This window comes from Theropithecus gelada, chromosome 19 (assembly GCF_003255815.1).
Source record: "Theropithecus gelada isolate Dixy chromosome 19, Tgel_1.0, whole genome shotgun sequence".
Taxonomy (NCBI): Eukaryota; Metazoa; Chordata; class Mammalia; order Primates; family Cercopithecidae; genus Theropithecus; species Theropithecus gelada.
Window position 1 is genome coordinate 6,185,704 of NC_037687.1, and position 19,929 is coordinate 6,205,632.

The following is a 19,929-nucleotide window of genomic DNA, read 5'->3' on the forward strand; positions in this document are numbered from 1 at the left end:
CTCCTTCCTTCCTTCCTTCCATCCACCCATCAATCCATCCTTCCATCCTTTCTTCCACCCACCCACCCATCTGTTCATCCGTGGTCCACCCAACCAATCATCCACTCATCCATCAAACCATCCGTCCATTCACCCATACACCTTATGAAACCAAGTTTTCTTCTCAACCCAAACCTTGCTGCCTGCTTCCAAGTAGAGAGCACAGCATCAGAAGCAGGATGCGAGCCAAATTCTCTGCCCCCTTGAATTGCTGGTGGCGTCGCCTCCAGCCTTGTTCACACTCCCCGCCCCCACCAGGCTTGGTCCCAACCCTCCTTCCCCTTCTTGGTCACTGATCTGGGAGCACCGGGACAGGCAGTCGGGGCAGGGGGCCCCACGCTACCTCGCACGCCTGACCACTGACTCGACACGAGGAACGCGGCAGATGCATGGGTCTGCTTTCCCATCTGACTTTATTTCACTTTTTTTTCTATAAAACTCCTCCATAATTTCACAATTTAACAAAAGTTTAAAATCCAGGAAAGAAACAATCCTGTAACTCATTACAAACACGATTCTCCTTATTCCTTTTATCCAGGAGTTGGTCTCGGGCCGATGAGTGTCCTAGTTCCTAGTGAGACACATTCTTTGTAAAAACCCTTATGGGCAAGAAAGGTATTCGATACCATTTGCTTTCCGGCGTCGGTTTACATTTTTGTTCAGGAGAGAGCAAAACACAGAGATTTGCACTGGGGGCAGGCGGCTTAACACGAAACACGTGGCAATCACAAAGTGCCGGGCCCCTTCCTATGGAAGTGTCCCCAGAGCCCTCGTGGGCCCAGCTGCCGGGCAGCTGGGGTGGGGTGGGAGAGCAGCTGGGGATGCTGCTTTTGGAGCCCATGCTGCCCGGCACGTCCATCGGGTGGTCACGGAGCCAGCCCTGGGCCCAGAGCAGCTCTGGAGGACAACGTGAGGCCTTCCGGCCAGAGGAGGTAACTGAGAACTGGGTTGGTGCTTCCGGAGGCCTTGGAAACCGCAGGAAGGGCCAGACGCCACCACTGAGAGCAGGCGGGGGAGCCCGGCCCTCCTCTGGCTGAGCGGAAGGCTGCTCGAGTCGCTGTGTGGATCCTGGGGGGGACTCTCGTGAAGGAGAAAGGCCAGCATCCTGGGCTGAGATTCCTGTCCGTGACCCCCAGCGGCCTCTGTGCATAGAGCACCCAGCAGCACAGGCCCCCGGTCAGCCCCCCTCAGGCCAGTTCCTTCAGTCCAATGTCTTAGTTTCCAGAGAAGAAAGGAAGCGCCCCACGGTGGAGTATTGTTGGCCGACCTGGGAAGGGGAGAGGGGGCACAGGGGCCTGCCCTCTTCCTGATACCTGAAGGCAGTGGGGCCGGGAGAGAAACAGAGCAGGTGGCGAGGAGTCCCGGAGGCTTCCTCGGAAGGTTCTCGGGCCCTTCCCCGAGAGTTCTGGGGAGTTTCCCCAGGACAGCTGGTTGGGGGCAGCCTTGGAGGCAGGGGTCCCCACCAAGGAGTGTTCAGGTCTGCTGACAGAATCAGAGCAGAGACAAGATTGGGGACCTCAGGGAGGGACAGATGGAGCCCCCCAAGTCAGAGCTCATAGGCTGGGGAGGAGGAGACATCTAGGTGGGTTTGAGAGGGCGCGAGTCCACCTCCAGGCCCTCAGCCCTCTTTTCCTCATAACTTGGTCAGGGCACAAGGACTTGAAAGGACTTGAAAGTCAGGGGCTTGGGAGGACTGGAGGCGCCTCGAGTCAAGGTCTGGGAAACGGAGGCTAACCAGGTAGGCCTCCAGCCCCTGGGACCCTCAGCCAAGGTAGGCTGGCTCCACAGGAGCGTCCTGGTCCTGGAAGAGTGGGCCGGGAAGGAGGACCGGCTTGGCCCGTGGAGAATCTCAGGCATACCAGGAGTGGGGCTGCAGGCACGGCACCAGCATGAATTGTGGCGGTGGAGGCCGGGGCGGGCCAGGCCACGACCAGAGAGAAAGGCAGCCTGGGAGGGCCAGCCCGGCCAACCCAGCGGGCCTGCCGATGGCCGAGCCCACGCTCAAGGGGCTGACCGGAGTCCAATGCGCCTCAGAAAACTCCATAAACTATCCCGTCTTATTTGGCAAAAGCTCATATTTTTTTTTCAAAGTTTGAAGACTTGATGAATGAAAGAGAGGAAGAGGAGCCTATGGGAGGAGGCCGAGCCCCGGGGCGGCCGATGCGAGTCTGTCCCGGAGACTGTTGGCGCTAGTCTGAGTAGAGCCCGAGAGCGGAGTGGGGGCTCCCCGGCGCCCTGAGGACTCACTGCCCTTTGTAGTGTTGGCTGGCCCCCCGGGAGTCCCGGCAGGAGGCGGCGGCATCCTTGGAACGGCAAAGGGAGAATTCCTCCATGCGTCTGGAGAGGGCCGGCTGCCGTGCCTGGCTCGGCCTCCAGCCCCACAACACCACCGCGCAGACATCTTAACCTACAAGCCCCACCGTACGCACCCCCCACCCACCCCACGTGCACTGCTGCCACAGAAACGCACATGGACACTGCTCTTAACCAGACAGTGCACACACATATATAATAGAGAGAACTATACAGCACAGACCCCAGCGCAGCGTGAGCCGGGGAGGAGCCGGCGCTAGGTCTACACGGAGGACGACGCAGACACACAGGCAGGGCCTTCTGAGGCCCAGGGTGGGCAGAGGGTGTGTTCTGAACCATTCAGGAGGCTGGAGACGCTCCCCAGCCTTCGGTCCGCTGCTCAGAAAGGCTGGGGCAGCCACGCCCTGCCGCACAGCCTGCCAAGGAGTGGGGCCTGGTCCCAAGGCTGGGCGAGGGGCCCCCGGCCCTGTCTCTGCCCAGAGCTGCCTTCAACACCAGCCGCTCTCTGAGGGGAGCCCGAGGGGCGGCTCGCGGGTGGCCCAGCCTGGCCCCAGGGCTCCTGGCGATGGAGCAGGGAGAGTGGGCAGGGAGCCGCCGAGGAAAGTGCAGCGGGCCGTGCGGGCGAGGACAGGGCTGTCGCTAAGGCAGTGCTGCGGGCAGGCGAGACGGGAGAGGAGGGCAGGCGGGGCCCGGCTGCAGCCTCCCAGGACCCCGGTGGTGGGGGCCCGGCACGCGGCCCAGGGTCATGTGGCCACGGCCTCCAGATAGCTCTGCAGTTTGCGCACGGTGGTCTCGTCCAGGGAGAAGAGGTCGAAGTCGAAGGTGGTGTTGGTGACGTTGAAGTGGCCGGTCTCCTCGATCAGATTCACAATCTGTAAGGTGGTGGCAGGTGGCTTCAGGGGCAGGAGGCCAAGGGTGGGGTTGCCCTGTTCCCCAAGAGAGGTATGGGGCTCCTGGGACAGCTCTAGGGACCCCTGCAGCCCACACTCCTCACAGGCACCCAGACCTCAGCCAGGCAGGACCCTCAGGGGGGCGATACCTGCTGCAGCACGTTGCGCTCCCGCAGCGCCATCAGCCTCCGGTGTAGCTCCACCAGCTCGTCCGTGTAGGCCTGGAGAGTGGGGCGGGTCTCAGCAGCGTGTGAGGGGGCCCTGGGCCCTTCCTGCTCCCATGCCCAGCCCCACCCATGACCCAGTCCATCCCAGCACAGGACAGAGGTAGCCACATTCACCCCAAGGAAGGCCCAAGGCTGCAGGGGCAGTCCCTTAGCTCCAAGGCCGTGCCAGGAGGGGAGGAAGGACTGTCTCTGCTCCCGCCAAGGAACAGTCTGACTGTGGGGTGTTCGGGGGTTCTAGGGTCCTCCACTGGCTGCAACTCCCACCACCCGCCCCTCCTGAGCACCCCCACCTTGTCGTAGGTGCCCTTCTTGAGGATCTTCTCGGGCTTGCTGCAGGACTCAGGGCTCCTCCGGCCTGACACCTGCAGGGAAGCCAGGTCTCCGCTGAGCTGCGGCCCACACCAGCCCCAGCCCCGAAGGCCCCGCAAACCCTCCTAGGACAGCCAGGCCCAGGGCTAAGCCCGGCCTCCTGTGCACCCCCTGCCTGCCTGTGGGCCCCGGGCTCACCTTGCTGTTGGGTGGGGGTGGCTTCTGGGGGGGGTGGGGGCTCGCGGCTAGGCAGGGAGGAGTCAGCGCTGTTGTCACTCTCGCTGTCGCTGAAGCTCAACCTGAACCGACACACAGAGGTGCATCAGGCCCCTGCCGCCCCCACCACCCCCACCCCGCCCCCAGGCTCAAGCCCCTGTCCCCGCACAGAGTTGGCGCCTGAGCCCACACACCCCTGACAGCTCCATTCAGCTCTGGGCAGGAACCTCAACTTAAAAAAAAAAAACTGTGTGTGTGGCCACCAAAAGGAAAGAACCCCAAGAAAACCAGGCCACCCAGAGGCCCTTTGGGGGCTGCCCGAGCCGGCCCGGGATACCCAGGGCACAAAGTCCCCCAGCCAGATGGGGCTTGCTGGGCTGTGGTCCTCTGACTTGATTCTGTGGCTTTAACAAGGGGAGGAGGAGCTGCCTGCTGAAAAACCCCAGGCTTCTCCCAGCACTGCCCTGGGGCTTCCATGGCCGCCTGCCCCTCTGATGCTCCCGCGGCGGCCCGCCCCTCTGATGCTCCCGCGGCCGCCTGCCCCTCTGATGCTCCCGCGGCCGCCTGACCAGCTGATGCTCCCGCGGCCGCCCGCCCCTCTGATGCTCCCGCGGCCACCTGACCCTGGTGTGCTCTGGACGGCAGGCCTCCATCAGCTATATCGGCCCCCTGACCCTAGAGGGTGTGGTCCTAAACACGAGTATGTGGTGGTGGGGAGAGGCCCAAGCTCTCAACCTCCCCTACCCTGGGAAGCTCTGCCTCAGTTTCGCCATCTGTGAAAAGAGGCCGCCATGACCACACACACAGCCTGGGCCCATTTTTCTCTCACTGTGCGTGCCTGGGGTCCCGCTCTGCCAGGGATATTTTGGGCTTGATGCAGTGAGAGGGGCCCCTGACAACTATCACTTCATAACACATTTAGAACACAGCAAACCCCAGGCCTCCCGGCGAACAAGGTGAAAGAAGCGCCTCGAGCACACTGGACTCCCCGCTGGGCAGCACAGTCATTGCCCCCGTTCCTGGCCTGCTCCTGCCCCGGCTCAGGCTCCGTCCATCTCTTAAACTTGCCCCTCAGTGGCCTCAGGCTGGGGCCACTCTCTGCAGCTGCCTCCCGACTCTGGCGGCTCCAGGTCTGGCTCACGTTGCCCAGGCGACGCCCCTGCCTGCGCTCCCGCCGGCCTCTGCCGCGCATCCCACAGGTGACTGGGATGACGGCTGGGAACTGCTGCAGACTGGGCTTCCCAGGCAGCAGACCAGGGTGTGCGGAAGCTCCGATGGTGCGGCCTGTGCGCTCCCTGCCCCAACAACGCGGGGACAAGGCCGGCAAGCCCTCACCCAGGGCCCACACAAACACACAAACATTCCAGGAGGAATCAAAAGACACCGCGCGTGAGGCTCGGTCCCTGTGCTGTGCCTGCCGGCCCCTTTAGAACCAGACCCTATGTCAGCCTCTCTGCGCTCATGGCTCTTGGCGTAAGCAGAATCTACCCTGAATGTCACTGAACGAGGCGGAAGCCTGCTTCCAGGTCCTGTCCTGGGGACGCCACAGCCCTCCTCGTGTCTAGAGGCTAAGTCCCTGTCAGAGTCGTGGGCCTGGACCTCCCACCAGCAGCTCCCCTGCAGTGAGCCACTGCTCCTGCTCTGTCTGCAGTGGGCAGGAATCCCACCATGTGCCTCTGGCTGCACATGGAGGACCAACCAGGCCCTGCCGCCCAGCCTGCGGGAAGGTGGCTTCAGTTAACAACAGACAGCTGCAGGCGCCTGTGAGGCTCCCATGCACCTTGCTGGGTGCAGGCTGGTAACCAGCCCTGTCTTCAGTAGAAGCCACTGGGGCCTGAAGGCCTCAGCCTCACAGGAGGAGGGACTGACTGCCGGCTCTGCTACAGCTTTGGAAAAGCCTGGGCCCCTGCCCACTGAAACCTGTGTGCCCGGGGCCAATGCCCGCATGTTCTCTGCTGTCGCTGGGCTGGAGGCCGAGCGCGCGGAGCTCTCCCAGGTGGGGTCACACCAAGGGTCCTGCATATCCCAAGGAGGCGCTCGGCACCCCTGTGCCTCTCGGGGAAAAGGCCACAGGCAGCCAAAGCTGTTCCCACACTGGGTGTCGGCCGTCCCAGGACGGGGCTCCCCATGGATCCTCACCAGTGTAAGGCAGGTGGGAAAGGACTGGGAGTCTCCTGGCCCGAGAGCAGAGCAACAGGCCTGCTCCCTCCCCCCACCTCCAGCCAGGGCTCCCTCCTGCACCCCTCCCTGCCGGACAGCCTACACCTGCCAGCGACCACGAGAAGGGACAACACCCAAGGCCCCAGATGGGGGCAGCCCTTGAGGCCCTCAGCCTCAGGGACCAGGAGAGGACACACAGCCCCAGACCCACCCCAAGGCCCAGGCTGGGCTGAGGCCACCTGGGGACGGATCCTCGCTTTGGCCCTCCCAGGGGACCCTCCAGTCCCAACCCCACCTCCAGCCTCACAATCACTGCAGAACCAGCCAGAGGCGCCCCGGGTGGCCGCCTCCGCCCACTGGCTCCCGCCGGGCAGTCACCTGGAGTCCCTCCCCGGGTTGGTCTTGCCGGCAGCCTCCTCGCCTGACGAAGAGTCATCCTCGTCGGACTCCTCAGACTGCAGGTCCTCCACCATGGAGCGCAGGGGTCCTGGGGAGGCGGGGCGGGGAGGGAGGGGAGACAAGGGCAGGGCTCCGCTGAGCCTCCAGGGTCCCTCACCCACGAGGCCACACAGAGCTTCTTGACACTGGTGACCCCCAAATGCACACGCCAGCCCACCTGGGGGTCCCTGTGACCATCTCCAAGAACTGCCCCCACACCGGCAGCCACCCCCTTCCCCAAGAACCCCCTGGCTCCCCCATCCCTCCCTACCTTCCTGGCCCTGCTCGCAGGCCTCAGGGGCCTGGCCGGCAGTGGGCGCGCAGGGCCCCTCCATTGCCGCAGCCGGAGGAGAACCCCTCCTCTGCTCAGGGCACAGAGATCAGAAGCTCTGCCGAGAGCCCAGGGAGGGCGACGGAGCCACAGCCCGGCTTGGAAGCTGGGCCTGGGGCCACAGATTTCTCTGCCTGCGCCCTACGCCGGCCTGCCCACCCCCTCGGTAATCCCCTCTGCTGCTCCCAGTCCACCGTCCTCCCCTTTCTCCAGAGGCACACGGTTCCAGTCCCCTACAGACGGCATCTTGGTTTATATTCCTGTTACCAAGGCAACAGAGGGACACAAAGCCCTCAATTACCTTAGTCACATGATCCCGCTTCAGTAGGTCCCCCTCCCTTCCCGGCAGATAAGAACACTTGGAGCGAGTGTGGGCTTCAAGGGCCCCATCCCCCAGCCCCCTCGGCAACTGCACGGCTGAATTCCAGGCCAGACTCCCTCCACAACCCCGTACACTCCTCTCCCCCAGCCCCCCTGGCAAAGGATTCCAGGCCAAGGGGGAAGGAGGCTCCTGTTCCAATACAGGAGTGGAAACGCTTCTGGCCTGGGAGTGGGTGCTGGGGTCTGGGCTGGGGCTCGGGGCTCAGGGCAGCTCTCCCGCTGTGTCCTGCAGGCTGCCTGGTCTCCACGGCCCTCCCCACTCTGGGGCAGGCTGGAGCAGGCCTATGTCCTTTCGCCAAAAAGCCTTCCCTACTCAGGGTGGCCTGCCTGGAGAGGGAGAGGGCACGCCAAACACTCCGGCAGCAGGAGACCCCGGCCGTCCACAGGCAGCCAGCGCCTCGGTGACCCTGGGGAGCGGGTGGGATGGGCGGAGGAGGTGATGCCGTCTGTCCATGGTCCCCAGCAGCGCAGGGAGGGTTCTGGCCATGGGCAGGGCCCTCACCAGAAGCCCCTCACCAGCCTGGCTCCAGGCACAGGGTGCATGCCAACAGCCACCACAAGGAGCAATGCCCCAGGCCTGGCTGTAGATCCGGTTACCTGTTCCTGCTTTGCTTTTAAATATAGACTCTCCCAAGCCACCAAAACTCTCCATGTACAGATCTGCGGGGCCCAGCCTGCGCAGGCAGCGGACACTGAGGAATGCGCATGCAGCCTGAGCTCCAGGCCCTGCCCGGCCCCATCCGTGCCCCCTGGCTGCTCTCCGTACACACCTTGGCTGTGGTTCTGAGATGGCTCGAAGTCCGAGTCTGAGCTGGAGTCTGAGCTGGAGCTGGAGTTGGATGGGCTTGACTGGGCAGACTTCACCCAATGGCGGGGCAGGAAGGGAGGGAGAGAGGGAGAGCTGTCACCTTTTAGCAGAGACAAAGGGGGCCCCTCTGGCAGTGGCTATGCTGAGTGGGTCTCCCCCAGACACCCCCAGGGTCTCAAGGGTACCCAGGTGTGCCACTGAGAACGCACTAGGGAGCCAGCGCCCAGGCCATGTGATGCCTACAGCCTCCTACGCCAGCCCTAGGACACCCCTGGATTCTTCCCACTGAGCGGTGTCTGGGTTTCCCGTAGCGCCAGGAGATCTTGCGGACCACGTAGGCTCTCCTGTCTACTCAGGCAGGTGCACAGGGAACTGGGAGGGAGGCTGGGGCAGGGGCCTGAAGTCCCACAGGTGGGTGGGCCTTGCCTTCGTCCAAGAAGGCAGGCATTGACTGGTGTCGCAAAAAGGGTCTGGAACAGGAAAGCTGGGTGTGGACACTTCTTGTTCTGACCCAGCGCTGTCCTGGGGCTCAAGGGTGGCAGAGAGCTCCGTCTCCCCACCCATGTGCTGCTCCTACCACCAGCTGCCCGAGACACTGAGGAGCGTGTGTGCACAAGGGACAGAAGCCATGGGCAAGCCTGGCCAGACCTGCCTCCTCCTCCCGCAGCTGTCCTTCCAGGCTCAGCCACCAGGGGGCAGTAAAAGCCACAACAAGGACACAAGGGGTGCGATGCCAGGGCAGAGGGTGGCAGTGCGGGGCAGGCGGTTATGGGGCGGAGGTTCAGCTCCTGGGTGGACGGGAGTCAGGCACTGCAGACACCTGCACGGGGAGGGGCCCACTGTTCCAGGCCCACATTTCTGCCAATGGGCTCATCCCAAGGGGTGTGCCAGAGGACGCAGCGGGCCCAGGGCAGCCCCCTCACCTTGGGGGCCCATCTGGTGGAACTAGGTGGCTTGAGCCCCTCAGACCAGTCCTCTCCAGGGTCCTCCCTCCATCAAGAGGACGCAGCTGGTCTGATGGGTTCTGGCAGGGGCCGCTGCAGCCACCAGCCATGCAAGGGAAGCCGCGAAAGGAGTGCTGAGGTGCTGAGCCGGTGGGACTCAGGACCTTGAGTGCCTGGGGGCCCCCGGCCCCTCCCCTAGCATGTGGATGAGGGGCCCCACGAAGGCCCAAGGCCTCCCCATGCAGCAGGTCCAGACTCACCCTTGCCTGAGAGGGAAAAGCGCTCTCTTCCCAAGGGTTTACTGCAGCCCACCCCAGCCCCCTCCTGCCCCTCAAACCAGCCCCTGCCAGTACCCCTCCCCACCAGCACAAGCCCACCGTGGTGCCCATCAGTCACTGCCCACTCAGGCCACCTGAGTTCCGAACACATACCCCAGAGCGTCCAGGACCCCTGGCTGGGCCTTCCTGGAGCTGTGTGATGCACAGCCTAGACTTCTGTTCTTGGGGGCCAGGGGTGAGTAAGAGGCGACTGAGAGATGGCCTATTGAACCCCAGCCTTCTGACCAGCAGGCCTTGCTACTCAGACCAAGGCCGTCCCATTTTTCCCAGTGCCTCAGTCTTCCCAGCACTGCCAGCTGCCTACACATGGACCAAGGCTAGTCCTCCCTTGACCTCCGGATGGAACCCCTGGGGCAGAGGGGTGGGCACCAACCTGGAGGAAGGTGGACTGGGGAAGTATCCAAGGTCCTGGTCCCATATCCCACGCACTTTCTCACTAAGGGTGGGGCGGGCGGCACAGTTCAGGCAACCAAAGGAGGCTGTGCAAGGTCAGCAGGGATGGAAGCGGGGAGGGTCCAGAGTCCCGAGAGGCCTCCTAAGCCTGCCTGGGCCAGGAGTCCTGGCGCCGTGCCGGACAGAGGAAAGCCAGTCGGCAACATGTGCCCCCTTTCCTTCCACCCAAAACCAAGGGGCAGCGAGGAAAATAATCCAGAAATGGTCTCAGCCAGAAGAGGCCTGAGGTGGTGTGGTCAGAAGGGCCACCGGAGCACGCCCAGGGCTTAGAGGGAGGGCGGAGCAGACGGGGTCCACAACTGGCCTGAGGGTAGGCGGTACCGACTGACTCCAGATCCCCAAGGGCCAGGGAGACCCCAAGGCAGCAGCTGGAGGACGTGGGAGCTCAGCCTGGGGACTCGGCCCAAAGAGCTGCCCTACGAGGGTGGGCGTGGGCCGGACCCCAGCTGGTGCAGACTCCTCCGATGGCCGGTTCTGGTAGCACAGCCACACACAGCCTCCAGGAGGGGCGGCCCAAGACCGCCAAGGGGAAGCCGGGGGGCCAGTGGTCTGGAAGGCCGATGTGCTTCTTCATCACAGCAGCCTGGGCTTCGGCGAAGCCCCTGGGGGAGAGCCTGTCAGGGACTCTGTGCTGCTGGGGCCTGGGTCTCACTCCCGCACAGACCTCGGGGGGCTAAGCCGCATTGCTCAGAAGCCTCTCAGCACGCGGCACGCTCTTCTTCAGCCAGGAGGAAGTCCCAAAGCCTCCGCCAGCAACTCCAGCCTCAAGGCCACCCAGCCACTCTGAGCAGCAGTGTCCTAGGTGGCAGGAAGCTCCCCACAAAATATTCTAGCTGTTTGACAACACTGGTGGCGGGAGCCAGGAGCCAAGTCACTCACTGCTGGGGGCCAGGCTGGGTGGGCAGAGAGGAGCAGAGCGGGCCATGGAGCCACCTTTCCGCTGCCCGGCATGCTGCACACCCAGCCCCAGGAGCCAGAACACCTCGGCTGGAGATGCCTGGCCTGGAACTGCACGTCACCCAGTACCTATTCCTGACCCTGGGGTAGAAGAGAGGGGACAAGCACCTGCCCAGGGCTGTGGTTGCTGCCCAGGCAGAGAAGGGGGCAGGCTTGGTGCCCAGCAGGCACCACCAGGCCCTCCCACAGCTGAGAGGGCTACTGAGACGGCCCGGGACTTCCGGGAGGCGGCACCGGCCCCCCCACCACCTCAGGGTCACAGCAGATGGTGCTGTCTTCAGCCAGGGCCAAGCCATGGGGAACACCGGGCACTCAGCCTTGCCTGCCCATGTGCGTCTATGAGGCAGGATGCACTGTCACCCAGAGGCTGGGCCATCACCCCCAGCCAGCCCTGACACCTCCATGAGGGCCCTGGGGGCAATCAGCGCTGCTCACATAACCCCCTCTGGCTTTGTGGCTGGGACCTGTGTTCAAAGCCCCAGCGGCTTTTCAAAGCCTCAGCAACCCTGAGGCAAAGCTTCCCCTTGAGGGCAAGCCAAACCCACAAAAGGCCCCTGAGGGCTGGGGCTGGCAATAGAGGTGAGAGGCCCAACCCTCATCCATCCATTCATTCATTTTCACCTGGCCCAGTGTCCGTTGTCTGAATGCCAAGTGCCAGATAATAGCGCTGGAAGACACCACTGCCATCCCAGGCCCCAACAGGGTCTGGCCACAAGACCATGAGGTGATTACCGGCTCTTGTGGCTCAAGTCATGTCTGATGCAGTCCTCTGAGAATGTCCGGACGCAGTGCTGTGGGACAAGCCCGCAGCCTCTCATGGTGAGAAGGCCGGTCCCTGAGAGGGGTCCTCGTTCCAAGCTCAGACACCGGTGGGGACAGATGTGAGCATCTCCAAGTCACAGCTGTATGTGATGGGTGTGGGCGGGAGGGATGCTCTTGACCCCACCAGCCACCTAAGAAGGGAGCCGGGCACGGCCCAGTTGCTCCTCATGGCTAGGGGCTGTCTGAAGTCCTCATCATTAACCCTCCAGACAAGGGTGAGTCTCCCAGATGCCCTACTGGCAGAGGGAGCACGCTCCAGGCTGGGCTGACCGCACCATGCTCAGAGCAATCGTGAGACATGCTTGCCCACTGGCACCAGAGCGGCCAAGACCTGGGCCCGTGCAAGGGGCTGCTGGAGGAGGGGAACTCAGAACCTTGGGACCATGCCATCATGCTTTACCAGAACCACCCACAAACGCCACCTAGGAGGCAAGGAGGGACTCCTCATGAGGCAGACTTTTATCACCTGACAGACGGGGAAACCGAGGCCTAGTGACGTGTGGAGGCCCCAGGTTACAAGGAGCCAGCGGGAGGAGCGGCTGGTGAGACCTGAGGTCCGGGCTCAGATCCCACCTCCTTCCAGAAGGGAGGCGGGTCCCACCACACTGCCCGCACCTCGCTGCCCTGCCCCGGCGCTCACTCACCTCGGACTTGAAGGAAGCCTCGTCCTCTGAGTTGGACTCCTCCACCTCCAGGGCCTTTTTGGCCTCCCGTGGCTCACTCTCGGCCTTCACCTTCTCCCCTCTGGCGCTGCTCTTGTCCTTGGCCGGCTTCTTGTCCGAGAAGGAGGAAGAGGTGCGAGGCGAGGTGCCTGGAGCACTCCGGGACCCCTTCGAGCTGCTCTTCTTCTGCTTCTTGGCACTGGGCTTTGGCGAGTCGGCGGTGGCCGGCCGCTTGCTGGAAGCCCGGGGCGGGGGTGGGGGCGGGGGCGGGGGCCCACCCTTGGGGGACGTGCTCTCCAGCTTGGTCTCTTTCAGGGCCATCTTGGGCTCCTTGAAGGCAGCCTTGGGCGGGGGCGCCTTCTCCTCCTTGGGCAGCCGGCCCTCGCCCAGCTTCCTCGAGGTGTCCTTGGAGCTCTTGGCCTGCTCCCGCTCCAGCTCCTTGGAGGAGCTCTTGCTCTCGGAGTCTTTGCGAGGCCGCTCCCGGTGCTCCTTGGTCACCTTGTGCGGCTTGGAGGCCTTGCTGCTCTCCTTGTTGGCGTCCTGCAAGGCCCAGAGCAGGGAGGGCAAGGGGAGAGACAAGGTCACATGGCACTGCGGGGCACGCTGCTCCACCACCCCTGACCCCTACAAAGCATAATCCACCTGATTCAGCCTCAGCTAGAGAAACTCTTCCATAAAGCAAAAAGGTAAGGCAGCAGGTGAGAGTTTTAAATGGAGTTCTCCCTCTAAACTACTAGGAAGTGTCAGCTGGTCCCCGGCGGCGGCAGGCTAAAGCTTCCCCTCTGAATTGAACTGACATTCCCTGAGGGATTCAAGAAGAGCACAGGGTGAGTCAGGCAGAGCACAGCCACTTCGCCCGCGCCCGCCGCGCTAACACCTCACAGCTGGGCCCGGGAAAGTCAGAGGCTCTGCTGGCACTGCGGGGTGCTGGCGGGCACTGGAGGCAGCCCTGCCCCTCATCCCAGCCTCCGTCTCCAGCATTCACGCTACGTGCGGGAAGCTCAGTGCTTCCTGCTCGGTCACTCAAGGCCTTCCGTTCTGAGCCCCGCCGGCCCCTCTCTCCAGGACTCCACTCCCCTAGGGTCCAGCCGGCCCAGGCCTGGCTTCGGGGCGCCACCTGTTGAGTGCCCACTGAGTCCCAGGTACCGCACAGAGCAAACAGCTCCTGGGCTTCTCAGAAGGGAAACCGCCTGGGTCGCCTGCCTAAAATACTGAGGACATTCCTAGGTCTCCGCCTCAGAAACCCAGGGGTTTAGGGTGGAGCTGGACTCGGGGGCTGATCGCATTGAGGACAGAGGTAAGATGATGGCAGAGAGCAGCAGGACGCAGGCCCAGGGGTGAGCTCAGCTCTGACCTGACACTGCAGGACTTGGCAGAAAAGCCCAGCCATCTGTGTCTGCTTCCCTGAGGAAGAGCAAGGCTACCACCTCAACCCAGCACGCAGCATGGGGGCTGCCAGCACCGCGGCTGGGGTGGCACAGCCCGCGCCTGGCCTGGGCGCTGCTGCTTGTATGCTGTATGTTTCTGCCCTACACCCCGTCCCACAGGCACGCTGCCAACACTCCCGCGGCGGGAGCCACGCCTTCACCTTCCCTACGGAGACCCTGTGTCACCCCACGCACCCGGGACTCCACCCTTGGTAGGAAAGGAGCAGCGGCCAGCAGGTGCACGGCGGCCCCAGAGCCTGTCCAGACGATCACACACCTGGCCTCCCGGCACAGAAGCCAGCAGCAGCCAGACCCTGAAGGCCCTGGGGAGGGGCTCTGGGAGCAGTGAGAGTACCAGGGAGGAGGGGGGTCACGCTTCACAGCTCCCCCAAAGATATGCGGGAGGGGCAGGCTGGGCAGAGGCCTCTCAAAACCACTTGAGTGTCCAGGGACAGACTCCTCCCTGCAAAGAACCACAGGGCAGGCAGAGCAGCTGGCCATCTTCTTGCAAAGACACAGCCCACGCTGAGTGTCAAAGGCTCAGGAACAGTACCAGTGGCTGTGAGGCCTCGGCCTGGCTCTTCCACTCGGGGCGGTGGGAGTGTCCCCAGAATCCCCCCTGCCGGCCTGGGCCATGCAGGGCTATCGGGGGGTGTCCTCTTGGAAGCTGGGCTGTGGAATGGGGCTGTGCTCCACAGCAGGCTACTCCCCAGGGAGGGAGGTGTGAGACACTGAATGCCACATGCCACCTGGCCTCTTCCAGCAGGGGACACACGCCCAGCCGGGCCGCAGGAGTTTAGCCGGGGTCACAGCCACCAAGGGCAGAATGAGAGCAAACTCCAAAGGCACACCAGAGGCCCCTAACACAGTTCCCACTGTGCGCCCCTGGCCTGGAGTCAGCCGAGCTGCCACTGCCACCAGGGCCTGCCCGGCTAGGAGGAGCCTTCCCACCCAGGCGCACAGGCACCCGACACCACAGGTTCTGAAAATAGGCACTAAATTTTTTCTTTTTTTTTTTTTTTTTGAGATGGAGTCTCCCTCTGTCACCCAGGCTGGAGTGCAGTGGTGCGAGCTCGGCTCACTGCAAGCTCCGCCTTCCGGGTTCACCCCATTCTCCTGCCTCAGCCTCCCGAGTAGCTGGGATTACAGGCGCCCGCCACCACGCCCGGCTAATTGTTTGGGTTTTTTAGTAGAGACGGGGTTTCGCCGTGTTAGCCAGGATGGTCTCCATCTCCTGACCTCGTGATTCGAATTAGGCACTAAATTTTCAGCATAACATGAGCACTCTCCAGGGTGAGAAGCCATGAAAATCACGTTCGCAAGGTTGTCTGTGAACCTCCACGGGAAGCAGCAACCAGGCCAAGTACCTGACATCACATGGGTGACACCCAGCTCCCTGCAGCTGATGCCAGGCAAGGCCATGAGAGGGTCCTGCCCCCTCTACGAGGCTGTGGTTTCTGCCTGCCACGCCACTCTTGAGTGAGGGCTGTGAAGGAGGGACAAACCCCAGGACTGAGTCCCCCAAAGCTGCCACAGCTGCACTCACCAGCAGTCCCCCAGCCTGGGGATTCTGATGGGCAAGGCCCCAAAAGGCCCACCTATCCCATCTCTCCGGGCTCAGGGAGCCCTGCTGAGGCCCCTCTGCTCGGAGCGCATGGCCTGGCCACTCACTCCCCAGGCAGAGCCAGTGACCAACGGAGGGCGCTTAGCCGGGGAAGAGGCCGGTTCATAGGCCTGTGCCGTCCAGGGCTCCACGGTGGGGTTGACGGCTCATTCGCCAGGCTAGGGTTTGGGGCAGAGGGGCTTTCTCAAAACGCCCTCAGAGACAAGTGCCTTGGCAGGACCCTGTGCTGCCCGATTCTTCCCCACAGATGCCGCCTACATCTCTCCACCCGGTGGCTGGAGAAGTCTCCAGGGACAGAGAGGGTGGAGCCGGAGGACCCTGCCCACAGGCCTCCTGAGCCTAGTGGATCAACTCACCAGCTGGGAGCTCCAAGGGTCTCAAAGACACTCCGGCAAGAGAAACCACAAGCAGCCCCAGCCCCAGCCCCAGGGAGGGCGCCTCTCCAACCGGGACGGCCTTTCTACACAGGGCTTTAGGTGGCTTGAAGTGACCCGTGCAGAAGAAATCCTGTTGTGGTGGCTGAGAGGGACGCTGCCAAGATCCCCAGCAAGAGCTTTCCTTCGTTGAGCCTCCACAAGGCTCAGGCAGAGACAGGCCAGGAGGCCGAGCGCGGAGACCCCAGGGTTCCGTTTCCTACTCAGAGACTCTGGCAAGTCTGACAAGATTTCTAAGACCTGCTAGCCTTGGGGAAAGAGCCAGAAAGACCTGCCTGGGTGCTGCAGTTCTTCTCCCGCGCGGCTGACGGTGAGTCTGTGAGGCAGCTGGAGAGCCCTGCCTGTCCCGCCTGGGATGGCCGGGTCCACACGCAGGGCCCGGCAGACAAGTGAGGCAAGGAGAACGGAGAGGACCAGTGGAGAGACGTGTGGGTGGCGGGCACCGGTGAGCTGCCCCGAGGGCCCGTGCAGCTCGGCCTCCAGGAACGGCTGTGCTGAGTGGGCGGCTATGGAGGACTGGGGCGTGCTCAGGGGTTAAAGGAACACTGTGATGCCATCCAAGGGCTTTCTAGCTTGTCTTTTGAACTGCCGCTCAGGGACGGTTTAGAGAGAGAGGCCTCAGAAAGGCCGAGTGCCACCCACCTGACCGACTGGGACGAGATGAGACCATAAAAAGTTTCTTCCACACCGGAATTCAGCTGGCGCCCACCTGGCTTCCCCTGCCCTTCCCCCACGAACCTCTGCAGTGAGCCATAGCCCGAGATGCAAAGCCTGGCATAGCCAAGGGCAGGAGTAGCCCCAGCTGCCCTCAGGAGGGTTGAGGAGGTGGGCAGCTGCAGCCTAGACAGACACTCTACCCAGTGGCCGCCCCAGCAGCTGTCGGCGAAGCTCTCAGGGCTTCAGGCCGAGCAGTCCTGGGACCCTGCCATCACCTGGCAGAACAGGAGAGGACCAGGCAGGGTCTCTGGCCTCAAGATGAACAGGACAAAGAGCCCACGATCACGGGCTTATTCCTGAAATCCTAGGGAAGCGGCAGTGCGCAGCGAGGGGTGTGCAGAGAGCTCAAAGAGGAAGACGCCAAGGGAGCGAGTTCAGGTACGGAAGGCCCAGCCCAGTGGAGGGAGGGCGCCGGGAGGGGCCAGACCTACCACAGCTGGGCCCGGCGCTCCCATGCGACTGGGCCTTCCGCCTCACTAACCTTGGAGCCGTGGGATGGTTTGGTCTTCTTGGGGTCAGAGAAGGCAGAGAGTGGAATTGTGGGTAACATGGGGTAGTCGGGACTGGGCCTGGACACCGTGTCTGCTCCTTCGGGCATTACCATCACCTAGTGACAGAGAAGAGACAGTCATTATCGATGGGCAGGGGGCAGGGGCCACGCGGGCCGGGCTGAAGGTGGTGGGGCTTCCCTCTGCAGGAGGGAGAAGGGAGAGCCTCAGCGCTTTCCCGAAAGAGTCCCAGGCGCTTCCCCGCTGGGGACTGGGTGCTGAGCACACAGATGAAGCAGGCATGGGTGGGGAGCGAAGAAAAGCCCAGGGTCCCAGGATGGCTGGGCCCAGATGGGGCCACGCGGCCTTCCGGGAACAGCAGACCGGAGGGCTGGCCCAAGAAGACTTGCGGAGCACACTGAGAATCATGAGAAGGCAGCGTGGCCAAAGCCTGACCTGCATGCTAAGGTTTAGGGGGAACAGCTAAGAAGTGTGAGAGGCCAGCCAGACGCCCACAACAGGCAGGGAGCAACTTCCCGGGGTGCACACGGGTGCAACTCCAGTGGGTCCCACATGCCCAGGGGAATGAGCCGTCCTTGGTGTGCAGTGACTGCAGCTGACCCGAACAGGGCAAGAGCACCCAGGCTGAGGCTGAGACCAAGGCAGACGACCTGTGCCTACCAAGGGGGCTCTCTGCAAAGCAGGCCCGAATGAGCCAGCGAGCCCGCAGCACGGGGCGCCTGCTCCTGTGCTCCGTCAGAGGCTACGGATGACGAAAGTTCTGGGGTCCTTCCAGGAGGGCTCCCAGGAAACACCTGCTGTGCAGGGGGAAGCTCAGAGCAAGGTCTTGAAATACCAACACTGCAAGTTTAGGAACACCACCACAGAGAAAAACCTCCCAGATGGCCGCAAGAGAGAACAAAAGGAGAAAACACACTTCAAAAAAAAAAAGTATTGAAGTTGGTAGAAGAAGCACCGCTAACAGCCTTGAGCACCTGCGGTTCCCAGCCAGCCAAGCCTTTCATCTGAAGACGCTGACGTCATGCGGCCATGGGGACACAGGCTGAAAAGAGGGCCCCCAGGGTCCACACTCTGAGCTGCTTCTCAGAGCCTGTCTGACCGTGATAGCTCAGCACCGACAGCACGTGTGCCCCAGCCATCCCTGAAAACACGCCACGGTGGGCCCTCCGCGCTCTGGGGCACGCACACCTCACAGGCTCACAGAGGAGCCACAGAAGGCCGCCATGCACAGACAGGCTTGCCAGGAGGCTGAGCCCCATTCCCGCTCAGGCCCAATCCTTTGACTCTCATGGTAATCTACCTTCTTTCCCCTCAAAACAATGCCCTAGACTGACTGTTTCAGGATCACGCAGTGTCTCGCTCTAGCACAGACCCTTGAGAAAAAGGAACTGGGAACTGAACGCACAGATGACTCCCACCTCCTACAAGGCGCTGCCAGGAGGACCAGGCTCCCCGACGGAAATAAGGACCCTCAGCCACGGGGGCAGAGATAAGACACGGTCCTAAGGGGCACAAGGCTGGGCCGGCGGAAAGTCCTACCCACTCTCCCTTGAATCAGCCATCTCCAAGTGACCCCAGCGAGAGGAGCAGAGAAATCAGCGCTCGCTGACACAGAAAGCAGCCCCTCCTCCCGGGTCTCCCAGCACCGACAGCTCCGCGGCGGGGGCTGCAGTCACCTGCTGCTAGACGGCCACTGCCTGGTCCTGGGCAGCCCCAAGAGGAGCCCCCGCCACTGAGACCTCTGGCTGCTGCTAAGGCTGAGAGCCCCACTCAGCCATCAGCCCAGGGCAAGCCCCGGAGGCCTGGAAAGTTCCTGCCCAGGCAGCCAGCTCCCCGGGCAGCCCACCCTCAGAGGGCAGAGCGCCCAGCGCCTGGGGCAGAGACCCCCCACGGCGCCTGCTGCAGCCTGCGTGCCTCTCTGTGGAGCCAGCGCTCCCTCCTCCTGACAGGCCCTTCCTCCCAACCTCGCCCCACGCCTCCTCCCCGCCCCTGGCTTTTATGTGTTGAGGCGATGGCCTCAGAGCCTTCATCGCTGCGGAGGAAAGGAAGCCGCCTCCCACAGGGAGCGAGGTCCTGGCTGCAGCCCAGAGAGGCCCAGGGAACGCCACTTCCCAAAGCCACGCTGCCACGGAACCTCCGGGGACGCCCAAAAACCCTACTGCAAACGCGGTGAAAACACCTGGCCATGAAAGAAGGTGGAAAAGCGGAGCCAGGAGGGCGCTGGGACCCAGCCCCCACACCCTTGGGCCACCCAGCACTCAGCCACGCCGTCCACAGAGACCCACGCTGTCCACATAGATCCACGCCATCCACACAGACCCACGCCGGCACCACCCTCCCCAGATCAGAACCACAAGCGGGACTCTACGAGGATAGCAGCAGGATGCACTCAAGCTTCTACATGGACAGACGCCTCCTTCCTCTTAGGAAAACGACGGCCACCAAGGATCTGACTGTGCCCCAGGAGGAGGAAGGGGGACTCCCCAGCCTAACACCCACAGCCATGGTGCCCCCAATTCACCCAGGAGGCGACCCACTCCACCCGCATACTCAACACGTCACATGTGCCACGTACACACCCATGACACATTCACACACTCCCAACACACGTCACACCATATATGCGTGACATACCACACACACGTCCCACAAGTGACACGACATACATGCCATGCACACACCATACATGACACACCAGACAGCATATGTACACACCACACAACACACATATATACATGCCACACACACCACATGCCCCACGTGTGACACCACACCACTCACCCCATACATGCTACACGTGCCACACACTGTACACGACACACCCCACACATGTACAACCACACCCCACACGTGCATGCCACACCCCACACATGTACTACACCCCACACATGTACAACCACACCCCACACATGTACATACCACACCCCACA

General features: G+C 62.8%; 1 protein-coding gene and 1 pseudogene across 2 annotated transcripts in view; both read right to left on the minus strand.

Annotated features, from left to right (window-relative positions):
* Positions 1-433: 433 nt before the first annotated feature.
* LOC112613045 lies at positions 434-2,454 on the minus strand (annotated as a pseudogene). The gene has a single exon (XR_003116909.1). The product of XR_003116909.1 is annotated as an uncharacterized LOC112613045 (transcript).
* MLLT1 (MLLT1, super elongation complex subunit) overlaps positions 434-19,929 on the minus strand; it is a 75,025-nt gene continuing 55,529 nt past the window's right edge. The window contains 9 exon segments of the mRNA XM_025368177.1: positions 434-3,224; positions 3,392-3,463; positions 3,760-3,831; positions 3,977-4,009; positions 4,011-4,077; positions 6,533-6,641; positions 8,075-8,162; positions 12,271-12,828; positions 16,972-17,097. Of these exon segments, the coding sequence (XP_025223962.1) occupies positions 3,096-3,224; positions 3,392-3,463; positions 3,760-3,831; positions 3,977-4,009; positions 4,011-4,077; positions 6,533-6,641; positions 8,075-8,162; positions 12,271-12,828; positions 16,972-17,097 (1,254 nt within the window). The 3' untranslated portion in view covers positions 434-3,095.